This window comes from Stegodyphus dumicola, chromosome 4 (assembly GCF_044657685.1).
Source record: "Stegodyphus dumicola isolate Sdum_Otavi_A_Nest chromosome 4, ASM4465768v1".
NCBI lineage: Eukaryota > Metazoa > Arthropoda > Arachnida > Araneae > Eresidae > Stegodyphus > Stegodyphus dumicola.
In genome coordinates, this window is record NC_140771.1 from 69,867,003 (window position 1) to 69,879,831 (window position 12,829).

The 12,829-nt window shown below is 31.3% G+C and overlaps 1 protein-coding gene across 2 annotated transcripts in view; it reads right to left on the bottom strand.

Moving 5' to 3' along the window:
* Positions 1-12,829, bottom strand: part of Tip60 (Histone acetyltransferase Tip60) — a 118,534-nt gene that overhangs the window by 54,707 nt on the left and 50,998 nt on the right. For both annotated transcript variants that reach the window (XM_085815052.1, XM_085815051.1), the window contains 3 exons: positions 11,710-11,849; positions 11,565-11,594; positions 8,197-8,277 (listed from right to left, as the gene is read on the bottom strand). In XM_085815052.1, coding sequence (XP_085671178.1) covers positions 8,197-8,277; positions 11,565-11,594; positions 11,710-11,849 — 251 coding nt within the window. The remainder of the gene's footprint in view (positions 1-8,196; positions 8,278-11,564; positions 11,595-11,709; positions 11,850-12,829) is intronic.

Below are 12,829 nucleotides of genomic sequence, written 5' to 3' on the forward strand. Positions count from 1 at the left end.
CTTGTAACTTTGCCTGGTAGAAAAGTTTAATGCACAGCACACAGCAAAGTTTACATTATGACTATAATGGTAAATTACTTAAATTTAGTATTAACCTACATGGAGGATCAAAATGAACTTCAAACTACTCTGAGAAAGGGAACACTTAATTCTATAATTTTTATAAATCAACTGAAATTAGTTTTTAATCTCTTCAAATAATCCAGATTAAATATGTAATCCAAATTAAATCCAGAAAACTTTTAATCTGCAGATTAAAAATGAAATTTCTTATCAACAGAAGCTAAAAAATCATTTTTTTGACAAAATCTGGTAGCATTACAAAATTCTGCTAAGTTATAAAAGTAAAGCTGCATCACCAAATATACATATCTACACATTTAACCTATTTACATACGCTTTAAAACTCTATGTATTCCTATACTCAGTTGCAGTGTTTTGCTTAGTGACTACTATTAGTTACCTAAATATATTTACATAAACGCAAAATGTAGATACTTACAGTTCTCAGAGTAGTATTTTGTTCATATCAGTCAATGTTGCTATCGCAAGACATATTGTTTTGACCAGTTTCTGCTCTGTACCATATCTGTGCTTTACATTTATTCCATGAAAGTACTATGAAAGAAATCTACACTGTCTATAGTCAAGTTTTCCCAAACTTTTTCTAGGTGTTAACTTTTTACATGAATGTTTACTCATCGATCCCTTTGTAAATGGACTTCATGAAGCTAAATTTGGATCTTTCATTAATATTATACAATTTTAGGTATTTTTACAAAATTTTGTTTGGTTGATTGAAAGTATACCAAATGATGCTACAACAAATAATAATTTAAATACAAAAATATTATGCATATTAAATACAAAATCAACAAATGCTATAATAATAATAAAATACAGTAGTATATCAAACAGATAAAAATCTGATGGGGATACCACATAACTTCCTTGTACGACCTATTAAATTACTCATATTTTTTTTGCTGCACTTCCTTTTAGCTTATTTCCTTGAATTACTGTCACGATGCAACATTCACAACTTACTCCTACAAATTTAAGTCTTTTACTAAGCACAACATCTCTAAATTGTCTTATAATTATCTGGTAGACTTCCTAGTTTACTGCCTGATCAAGTGATACAAATTCATAGAACACTTTGAACATCCGTTTGTTGACATGGAAGCTCATCCAGTCCACAGATTTCTGGAAACCAAACTCCTGCTCTCCTTCAAACACTGAAATCAATCACAGTACTGCACAGCTCATGCAGTCATTGCTTAATTAACTGTGAAAGTTTTCTTCAGTTTTATGTAAAATTTCATCCTTCAACTTGTTTCATTTTAGCTTTTTGCTAATCTGATAAGTAGCATATGCACGACCTCCCTCAGCTGTTACTTGCTAACTACTGCATAAATTGGAACCCATTAAAAGGTGATTACTGAGATATGCTGCTAGGTGCAGATTGTAGCTGCAGCACAGTACACAATCAAAAAAATTCAGTCTTCCAAACCAATTTCTTATTAACATATGTGAAAAAAAAAAAAAAAAAAAAAAAAAAAAAAAAAAAAAAAGGAAACATTTATTACTTGTACCTTCTAATAATAGAAAAATACTCTAATCAGTTTCCTTAAGCATTAAATAATACTTTAATCAGATCACTAATCATTGATTCTAAAACATGAATTATGATAATTCTGCATTACAGAATTAAGTTAAGAACATTGAATGATGGCAAATTAGAACGTAAAGCAAAGATGGCAAAATGTCCCTTGTCAAGCGACTTTGTTTATTTTGGGAGAGCTTTACGCTTATATTTTGTATTAAAACTTTGATAGTTGCAAGTTAAATTGCTCATAGGCGCAGAGCTAGTTTAATTTTTCTCACAACTATTTTTAACAGTGGAAGCAATAACTACATCTCCATTTACTTAAGGTATTTTATAACTTTCAAGAGTCTTTTGTATTAGCTCTAAAGCATTTTCTACCTTAAAAAATGTAAGAAGTGGGTTTCAGTGGTCAAGGATTCTAGATAAACATTTCTATCAAGATAAACATAACATACATGTTGATCTCTCAAAGTAAACAGCATGTAAACATTTCATATTTTTTCTTATTTTAGTATTATGTAGCTGTTGGAATTGTTTCAGTTTCTCCTTCCTTTCAGCAGTCTTTTCAAGATAAAAATAAATATCAACAATGTGTTCATCCACACTTATTGGCAAAGAAGCTGACCCTTTTTCAACTGCTAAATTTAAGAGGAAACGAGTGCACTCCATATTTGCAAATATGATTTTTTTTTAAATGCCTGCAACATCAGTCTTTAAGTCTACCATTCCTGGTGCATTGTTGGCAAAGTGCTAAGCAATTATCCTGAAGAATTGAACTTTCTTTTAAAGTTTTAATAATCAGCCGTGCTATATATCAAAGCCTATAGAATCTTTTTCTAAAGCGGGCACAGAAAGTAAACTACACTCAATTTCTGAATTGAAAAATAAGAAACAAAAATGAAGCTGATCCCATGCATTCAGTAGCAGGTTGTGTACCAGTAAAATTTCAGAAAACAGACATTCTGTATTAACCTCCTAAAACTGAGTCTGAATTCTCATAATACAGCCTTTCGAACGGTGCGATTCAAAACACTTTCCCCCTCCTTTACTGTTCCATAATAAGAAAAGTTGTTAGAGCGGTCATTTCTCCCTTCCATAGATGCAGAAAAATTTACATGTTTGTAGAATGCTGTTCAGAAGTCTAGAATACGTTGCTACATTTGTGATGTTTTTCAATACAGATATACTATATACACAGATTTGTAATGTTTACTTTGATTTAATTTAATCTAAATTGTATTTATTTATTAAGAGCAAAATGTAAACAATGTTTATGTAACATTTACTACTTCTGAACAATCTCAGTAATAATTTGTGAATTTTATGTCTTTGTTTCCAGTAGAAATTATGAAATGAGAACAGAACTTTACAAAATATAATTAATATGATCTAGCTTTGTAGGTATGCAATTTTTGATATCATTAATAAAATAATAATGAATAATTTAATGAAATAATAATAATGAGTTCATTAATAATATTCATTACTGTTAGGTGATTAGAATAAAAATCATTACTATCTGGTTGTAACGAAAGTTTTCCACCAAAAAATGTTCTTATTAAAGTTGGGGGAAAAAAACCATGAAAGCAGTACTTTTAGTGCAGGCAGTAATCACCACCCAAATCTATGATTTTCTGCCAAAATTTTAGTAGTTTTTCAAAGTCTCCAGCTCAGAAACTTGTGGTTGCGAGTCCAAAGCAGATCAACCTCATTTCAGACATGCTGTGCAGAATGGAAGATAGCACCAGCAAGACGTAGCTGCAGGTGTGAAGATGTCTGAAGGAGCGATATCAGGTGTGGTGGGTACCTGATATCGCTATATGGTGGGTGTGGCAAAAGATTCCATTCGACTCCATACAGAGTGCAGCTGGTGAATGCATGTAGCCTTGCATTATCTTTTTGGAACAATACCTTTTTGCACCGGAACTCAGTTCAATGTTTTTCGTTGACAGCAGCGTCAACACGGACTAGCATTTCTCTGTACACCTTGCTGTCGAGGGTTTTCCCTTTATCCACCACGGGAATCCCACCAGATACAAAGCATGATCTTTTTGTTAGTCAAATTACGCTTTGCAATGTTGCCAACAGACTCAACAGGCGGAGATTAATGGACATGGCACCAACGTTTTACTCCTTAGCAAATTGAGTGGTTGCATACTGATCTTCTTCATAAGTTCTCGCAGGAGGGCCTCATTAACATCAGCAGGTTGTCCAGAGCATTCTGCTTCTTGAATGTCATAGTCCTTGTTTTTGAACTTTTGGTACCAAACCTTCATAGTGTCATATGATACAGCATTGGTACCTAAAGCTGTACACATGATCTGGTGAAATTCTGTAGCTGACTTTTTTCAAAAGAACTGGAAGTAAATGATGGTTCTAATCTAGTAATGTGATAGTTCCGTTTAGTGATAACGATATTTTTTTCACAAATTTTACAACACAGACTTCTAAATGTCAAAAATTGTATGAGAAAATATGATTAAACAAGCTGACACAAAGTGTTTGTGCAGATGCTATGTGCAGTGGCGGGAAACTTTTGTTAAAACACGATATTAGACTTCGAGATGAGCATAAGATTATCTCAAATTCAAAAGCTTTAATCTGTTTTTTTTTCCTATAATTTTATTTTAACATAAAAATTAAAATCATAGATATATTGGTTGTGTTTCATTATTTAACTTTAACAAATATTAATTTGGATTACTGGGCAAAGAAGGTATATCTGTACAGGAAATTTTCTTTATAAAATTGTTTTTTGTTTATGTTAGCAGAGAAAAAATTCTCTGAATACCCATGTATGCTATCCATTTTATACCTGCAGTGCGAGGTGAAATCTGATGATATAATTTCTTAAATCTTAAATCTGCAGAGAGAGAGAGAGGGCACTTTTCGGCTTCATTTTAATATTTGCCAAAAGGAATTTCAATTTATGATTTAAAATTTTAGAAAATACAAATTTATCAAAAATATTTTTCAGAACAGTTTTAAACATTTATAAAGAATTCTATGTTAGTTTTTCCTTGTTTTTAAATGAGATGGATATACATAAGTTCTACATAATAAATTTTCTATTTTAAAAAGATTAATCTTTCATATTTTCAGAAGAATAAGGGCATACTGGGTGTTTACATTTACAATGTAGTAAATATGTTTTATATATTTCTTCCAGTGATCAAAACAATTACCAGAAATATTTTCAAAGCAAAATTAAGAAAACTGTTTATGACAAATTTTTCAAAAAGTATCTTCTAGTACTCTTTCATTTAAAGTCTGAAATATTTTCTTTGACAGAATAAAGTTTCAGAAGTATGAACACAGTAAAATAAATTCATGAGAAATAACTCCAGAGTGCTTTAATTCCATGTAAAACTGTAATATGAAACATTGGAAATTCCACGTAAAACCATAATATGAAACATTGGAGAAAACTATAGTATAGTTTATTCACAGTCACATAAATTGTCCATTTTTATGTACTGCCGAGTGCTAAATGTAGTTTAGTAAATTAAACCAGTTATTTCAATAACTTTTCTTAATAAATTTTTTACGGGCCTACCAGTGGTAGAGTGCTAAAGTGGTTGAACACTGGTAGTTTTCTCGCGTTCAAATCACAGCGAACAGGTTGGCCTCATTGGTGTTTTCATGGTTTTTATCATGTGTAATGTGGATATAAGCCAGCTTTCCCCAGTAAGTCCTTGACGAAGGCATCCCTCCCCTTATACAAATAGCTGTTGTGTGCTTCGGCATAATCCAGTACATGAACCAAATCAGGCCAATCAAATTTCAGAGAATGGGCTGGTTACATGTGGATTTTCCCATTAGGAACATAAATACAAGCATTTTTCTCTTAAAAACGCTTCCATGAAAACATCTATCGCTTAAGCAGATAATGTTTGCGTGCTTTGCCGCAATCCAATTCTAATTCTTATAGATTTTATAATGAAATGGAATGTACCTCATTACAGAGAAAATAACATTCCTTTTTTAGTTCCCCCCCCTTAAATCAGCTTATTTGAATTCAGAATCACAAATGAAAATCACAAAAATTACTGTGGAGGAACAAGTTCCTCTCATTTGTCTAAAGATAAATGAGAGAAAGTTGCCTGCATAACAGTAGAACTTTGAACGAAGTTAACACTACTGAATAGTTTGATGACTGTGGCAGCAAGAAAGGCCAAAATAGCATCTTATTACATGTAAGACTCAAGTGTAAAACAGGTCCTAAATGATAAAAGTAGTTTTGTCTACTTTGTAAAAGAGATTTAGAAACATTAAATCTGGTAATCTTGAACAGATATTCTTGGGCAAGTGAAAAAAAATTCAGTTTATTATAACAAAGGAATGATTGTTGCTTACTCGATTTTGACAATGCAAGGTAGTTGCTTCGAAATAGGGATGCCTTCGTGGAGGAATCCATCAGGTGAAAGAGCAGTAAAATCATTCAACACTGGTAGTTCTTAGGTTTTATTATTATTATTATTATTATGACATATATTATTACAGTATACGAGGGAAGGGGAGGGCTTTCTATGGGAACCTGGCTCATATACACATTAAACATGGAGAAAACCACGAAAACGTTGTTGCAGCCAGCCTGTTCGCTGAGATTCCCACTCCGCTGGTGGGCCTTTGGTAGTTCGACCCAGATTAAAATCCAGATTAACATGACAGACTTCATGGCTTTCTTCATCTGTAATGTGAATACGAACTAACTATTCTTAGAAAGTCTTCCATGATGGCATTTCTCCCCATAGACAGATAGCCCTCGAGTTGTTTTTCTGAATTAATTATATACCGTTGCCTTAGTCAAGGACTTTTGGAGAGAAAGCAGTTTATAATCACATCACACACGGGGTTAAAGCCTGTGGAGCCTGTTCATTCACTTTTATTGAATCTAGATTACACCATCTGTTACCTAACAAGATTGTCAATGGTCTTATCTGCATGGCAGCTTGCTGTTGTGATGTAACTAAATACCATATTTACTGGCCTGAAAAAAGAAGCTTAAAGGTCAGTTGGATTATTTAATTATGTCAAAGTATAATAGTACTATTCGCTAAAGAGAGCGATGTTTTCGTGAAGGACTCTGACAGAAGAACTGGCTCACATTCATGTTTCTAGTTGGGAAAATTATCAGAAGAACCATACAGCTAGCTCATTCGCTGGGATCTGAACCGAATGTTTTAAACATGAAAAATTCAGTGTTGTGTTCCTCATGATCATCTGAGTGTAGTTTCTTTTTTTCCCAATTTTTGGCCCTTAGAAAAGGCTTTTAATAGAGACATTCCCTATTAAATTTGGATTGTTTTCTGATATGAGATTAGTAATTTTTTGTTTTGTTTTATGCTATTATAGGAAGGTTGCTTTTGCTTAATTAATTATTGCTATTTTTTTTCAGTTAACTCCTTTTCTGAAACAATAAGCTTTAAAACAGTTTATGCAGAGTACTACATCACATGCTTTACATAAGATACCTGACCTCTTGTAAACCTCTGGCAGAATAAACAGCACATCTTCGTCTTTTCCTTGTATCAAAAGGGAAATGACAGCATAGATACTTGCATGTTATTTTGTTCAGCTTGATGGAAACAGTGTATGAGCTTGAAGATCAGACTGATGAATCAGCTCTCTAATCAAATTCATCTGGAAAACTTTGCGATTTTCTTTTTATATTGCTTATTTTGCTTAGTGTGTTTGTATTTGTTGCTTAGTGTGTTAGGTCATGTAGAAAAATAAATACCACTTTTTCAAAACAGTATCTTCTACCTAAGTTCTTCTACCAAAAGTATAACTATTGTCTATAAACTAAACTCAGTGGTATAGCAGCCCTAATGGGCCAAGGCCTGCAGTGCCCGAAATCTGCTTATTGTCTATACAATCACTTAATGTAGACCATATATTTGCTGTAACTTGTTTTACGATCTAAGGTTTTTGCCTGCGCATTGGCTATAACCATTGAATTATGCATATTAGATAGCATGAAAATGTCATGCTTATCTTTTCAGCACAGAGCTGTCATCTCATTTGTGTGTGTGTAGGGGGGGAATGCTCAGTAGTTTTTCCTCTATTCAGGTTTCAGTCGAATAGTTCCACATGCATTTATTTTATTTTCATTAACAAATAAATGAAAGTTCTGTTGAAAAAAAGAAATTACCCATAAATAATTTACGTCCTTTGTCTCCAATAGTATCACTCATTTCTTTAATGATATCATAAGATGCCAAGAAGTTGAGATCCTTAGAGTTATCTTTCTGAAGGTAAACTTCCGTATCATATGCATAACCTTCCTTGTCACTGATTTTGTATAATTTTATACCCCACTGCTTGAATTTCTTTGGGATATACTGAAGAAAATCGGGAGAGTTGACAATTCTGCGTCATAATATAATTCTAAAAATTCCATGAGTTCTAGCAACATTACACAGACATTATAGTTTCCTTTTTTTAACCACTAAGTTAAAAAAAAGGGACAGATTTAGTATTCCTGATTGATGATATAGTTTAAGAATACTTAAAATTTAAAAAAAAAGGGGAGAGTGGAAAGAGACACTACATAAAAAATTTTAAGGAACATAGAGTACACTTACACCCATATTGAGCTCTTCAGTTGAAGATGGAAATTTTCTTTTTCTACCAGCAGTAGATTTTTTTGGAGGTACATTTCCATTCTAGACAGAAATTTACAACTAAGCAAACAGGAAGCAATTTCAAAATAAAAATATTTCTTTAAATAAGAAATAATACAGAAAGAATTTAATAATATATACTAAAATTAGATATCAACATTTAATACTTCCCAAATTTAACCACATTTTAAAATTTAACATTGAGGGTCTGATGGCACAACACTGCAGCAATGTAATTTCTGACTTTTTGTTAAAATAATACCACATCATAATTATTATTAGAAACTATAAAAGGCTATTGTTTTAATAGACCTCTTTCACATATTTTAAAAATCCTAAAAATGCACCCATGGGGAAAAAAAAAAAAAACTTATGAAAATAGATTGAAACTTTAATATACAATGGAAACAATTTTACCAATTTCAATGATAATAATATGCTTAAAAACACCTCTAAAGATTTATTACATTTTAATCTCCTGTAGGTTTAGTTTCAGAAATTTATATTTTCATTAATTTTAATTTAAAAAGTTTTATTTTTACATTTTCAAATAATGAATTCAAACAAATATCCAAAAGTAACTTACTTTTCCACAGCAGCTAAGTATACATGATATCACATTTCAATGCTAAAAAATTCACTGACTAAAATATTTTTGAAGGAATATATATTTGCTCAAAAGAGTAACTTAATTGCAATTAATAATAGTCCTTTTGGTACTTTCCTGTCAAGTGGACACCAGTTGTCAAATGCACAAAAAAAAAATTATATATGTGGTAGTCTGTTTATACTGCATCAATGCACAGGTAAATGAGCAGAAAGAAAGAACATCAGGTAAGGAATTTTCTCGCACATATTTTTCAGTTTCTTAAGCAGATAAATTGGCAGCCACCGGATATGAACACCTGCAAGCTAACAATAAATACAGCTTTATGTCTTTTAATACAGGATACCATGTGTAAAACAGAAAAATAAATTTCAGTGCTGCATTTCCAGCCATCATCTAGATTCCTACTTTAATGAATTCATGTGGCACCAACTGCATGAAAAGATGCAAATGTTTTTCGCAATATTAAATTAAATTGGCAGTTTTATGTCTCCTGAGTGACCTGAAATTAGTCTAGTAAGATCTATTTTATAGTTTTCCCTTTTTTGCATTTATTTTGGATTTAATAAAAAAGTCTTTCTTTTCATTATGCTTTACCTAGTGTTAGAGTTGCAATCTAGTTAGCACTTCTGCTTTTTTCAAACTTTATTTTTCATAACTTTCGATGCGGATTATCAAGAAAAGAGTGTTTCGATGAACTTGATTCTTTATACAGTAATTAGGTTTTTTTACCAACATTTATATTTCATTCTAAGTGGCCCCATTAACAGAAAATACCTTTACTTTCTAGTAATTCTTCATAATAACACTTGGTAATTTTTAAATAACTAGTTAGGTGTTGTTATGAAATTGAAATGTAATATAAAAAGCAAAATATTCAACTGGGAACAAAATGGAGCAGAAGACACATAATTGAGATTATGGCTCCATTGAAGGGGGGGGGGAGATAATTTTTATGAGAATTAGGGTTAACAAGAAAATGAACATTGTGAACTTTTGATTAACAAAAAATTGTGCATTAATAACAAAAAAACAAACAAACAAAAATTACATACATAAACTTTTCTACTTCAGTACTGTTCAGCACGCACTGCTGGTGGATGGTTCAATTATAAATACTGATTACACTGCATAGTTTAGGAATTGATGCATATTAAATTATGAAGTTTTCTATTTATACTTCTCACCTTGGTAACAGAAAGAACTGCAGTTGCTAGCTGACTGCAGATGATTCCAATCAAAAGTTTGATATTTTAACCATAACTTCTTCAGAACATTTTGACATGATTTTGGCATGATTTGTATTGTTTACAGTAAACTGAAAAATTCATCTCAAGCAAAAAATGGAATTGACTTGTGAACATTTTCGTGCAATTATTTTTCATAACTTTCAATGCGGATTATCAAGAAAAGAGTGTTTCGATGAACTTGATTCTTTATACAGTAATAAAGCACATCCTACAGTACTGTAAAAAACTGGTATAATGAATTCAATCATGGTCGACAATTACTCCAGGATGAATTCCGTGAAGGCCTTACGAAATCGGTTGTTTTGCAGAAAATATTGATGCTGTGCGTGAACTGATAAAGCAAGATTGTCATGTGACATACTGCCAAGACTGAAGCATCTTTGAGCATTAGTATGACAAGCATCAGTAAGATATTACAAAAATATTTAGTCGTAAAAAAGATTTGTTCGCGTTGGATCCCGCATAATCTGACAAATGCTCAAAAGAAGTCTCACGTCAACTGGAAATGTTGGAAAACTAGGTTCAAGTTGCATCTAAGGCTCTGTATAACATCTACACAGGTGACGAATCATGGATCTATGTATATGAGCCCAAAGCAAAACAACTATATGGGTCCTCCAAGACAAGCCAAATCAAACAAAAGTTGTTCACGGAAGAAGCACATCAAAGGAAATGGTTGCCTGTTTCTTCAGCATTACCGGTCACATGGCAACACAACAGTTGCATTAGAGCAATGCAGGAAGATCAATTCTGAATGGTACATGATGATTTGTTTGCCAGAAGTCATAACAGAAATTTGAAAAAAGCAGAAGTGCATCATTCTTCATTATGAAAATGCAAGCTCCTACACATTGGCTTGAAACAAAGGAATTTTTTATGGACCAAAACATCATATTGATAGTTCATCCACTGTACAGCCCTGATTTGGCAACCAATAGCTTTTTATTTCCGCACATCAAAAATAAATTATGTGGTCAGCGATTTGCAACACCTGAAGAAGCTGCTGATGCATTCAAAACGCATGTTTTGGTGTTACCTTAATCGCAGTGGAAAAAGTACTTGGAAAATTAATTAATTAACATGCGCAAAAGTGTATTGATCTTCATGGAGAATATTCTGAAAAACAATAAAACCAATTCTGATCATAAACATTTGTTTTTCCATTATAAGACCAGAAATATAAATAGCAACCACATAAGAAACCAGTTTTCCATTTATTTAAAAACTATATAACTCCTATATAATTTCTCATAAATAAATAACTAAAATATTTTTTTGCATAATTGAAAAATTTATTTATTATCTATGATCATATTTTTCATTAACATGTAGAAAGCAGTCATTATGTGCAGCATAGCAATTGATTTACACACTTCTTAGACATTGTTTATCAGACAAAAACTTACTGTTTTCATATAATAAAAACACAGTATTTTTTTTAAATAAAAGAAAATATTAAAAATATCAAATACCTGAAGCAAGTGAATTGGTTCTTCCTTAACCTAAAAAAGAAAGAAAAAATAAATAAATAAATAAATAAACATAAATATTTGAAGCTATACAATAAATCACATTACTTCCCCCCCAAAAAAAGTCCTAGAAACTATTTTAACTTACAACAATTTCCCGCTCAGGAGAGCATGGCCGAGAACCATTCTTTATGTCTTTTAATGGAGTTTTTACTTCTTTCTTGGGCTGTTGAACTTTTGTCAAGTCTAAACGATCTTTTCCAACCCACTCATCAAGGCGCTTGTTGACTATTAAAATATATTAAAAAGAAGAAATATATGAACAAGCTACTTATTCCCAGAAAAGTCAAACTGCAAATTATTTTTAAATGGAGCTTTTAAAATATTACAAAAATTTTAAAGGAGTACATAAAATACAATTTAATCAAGATTAATTTTACCTTAAAATAATATAGTTACACGTGTAGAAAAATTACTCATTTTTATTGTAGAAATCATCATCAATTAACTGCACTAACCTAGCAACAACAACAATACAAAAAAGAAAACTTTGTTATTAATCATATAATATTATTTCAATAATCTTACCAAAATTTAAAAAATGCATATATATTTACAAATTAAAATAATTTCACATAAACTGTTTACCTTTCAAGTAAAATTACATGACTTGAAAACTGAAAACTTTATAAAATTCAGCAATTGTTATTAACTTAATATGTATCTACAGTACAATGTCCAAGAATAAGAATCATCGGAAGTGCAACAATTTCAAATTTCATGATTTTAAATCATTAATTTAAATTTTGTAAGATGACATAAGAAAATATAAAATTACAAATATGAAATTATTGCTTATAAAACAATGAAGCATTTCAATGACCTTAAAGAGACCAAAATTTATCAAACCCTCACAATACTAATATTCATTTTGTTTAGTACTCACAGTTTTCTGTTGACTATAAAAGTTCACAGATATACCCCCCCCCCCCCCAAATTGGCAAATGATTCTGGCAGAAGTTTTGAGGAACAAATTAGAAGACACAAGTTATAAATATAGCATAAAAAAAAAAAAAAAAAAGTGATACTTGAGAAAATCTTGCAAATAATTTTTTTAAAACTAATGCTAATCATTCTGATCAACTAAAATCTCTTACTGAATTTTAAATAACAATAGAAGAGCCATCTTCCTTGTCAGGCCCATACCACTAAAATGTTTAAATACTAATCTAAATGATGACACATGGGGCTTTTTAATGTGCCGTTTT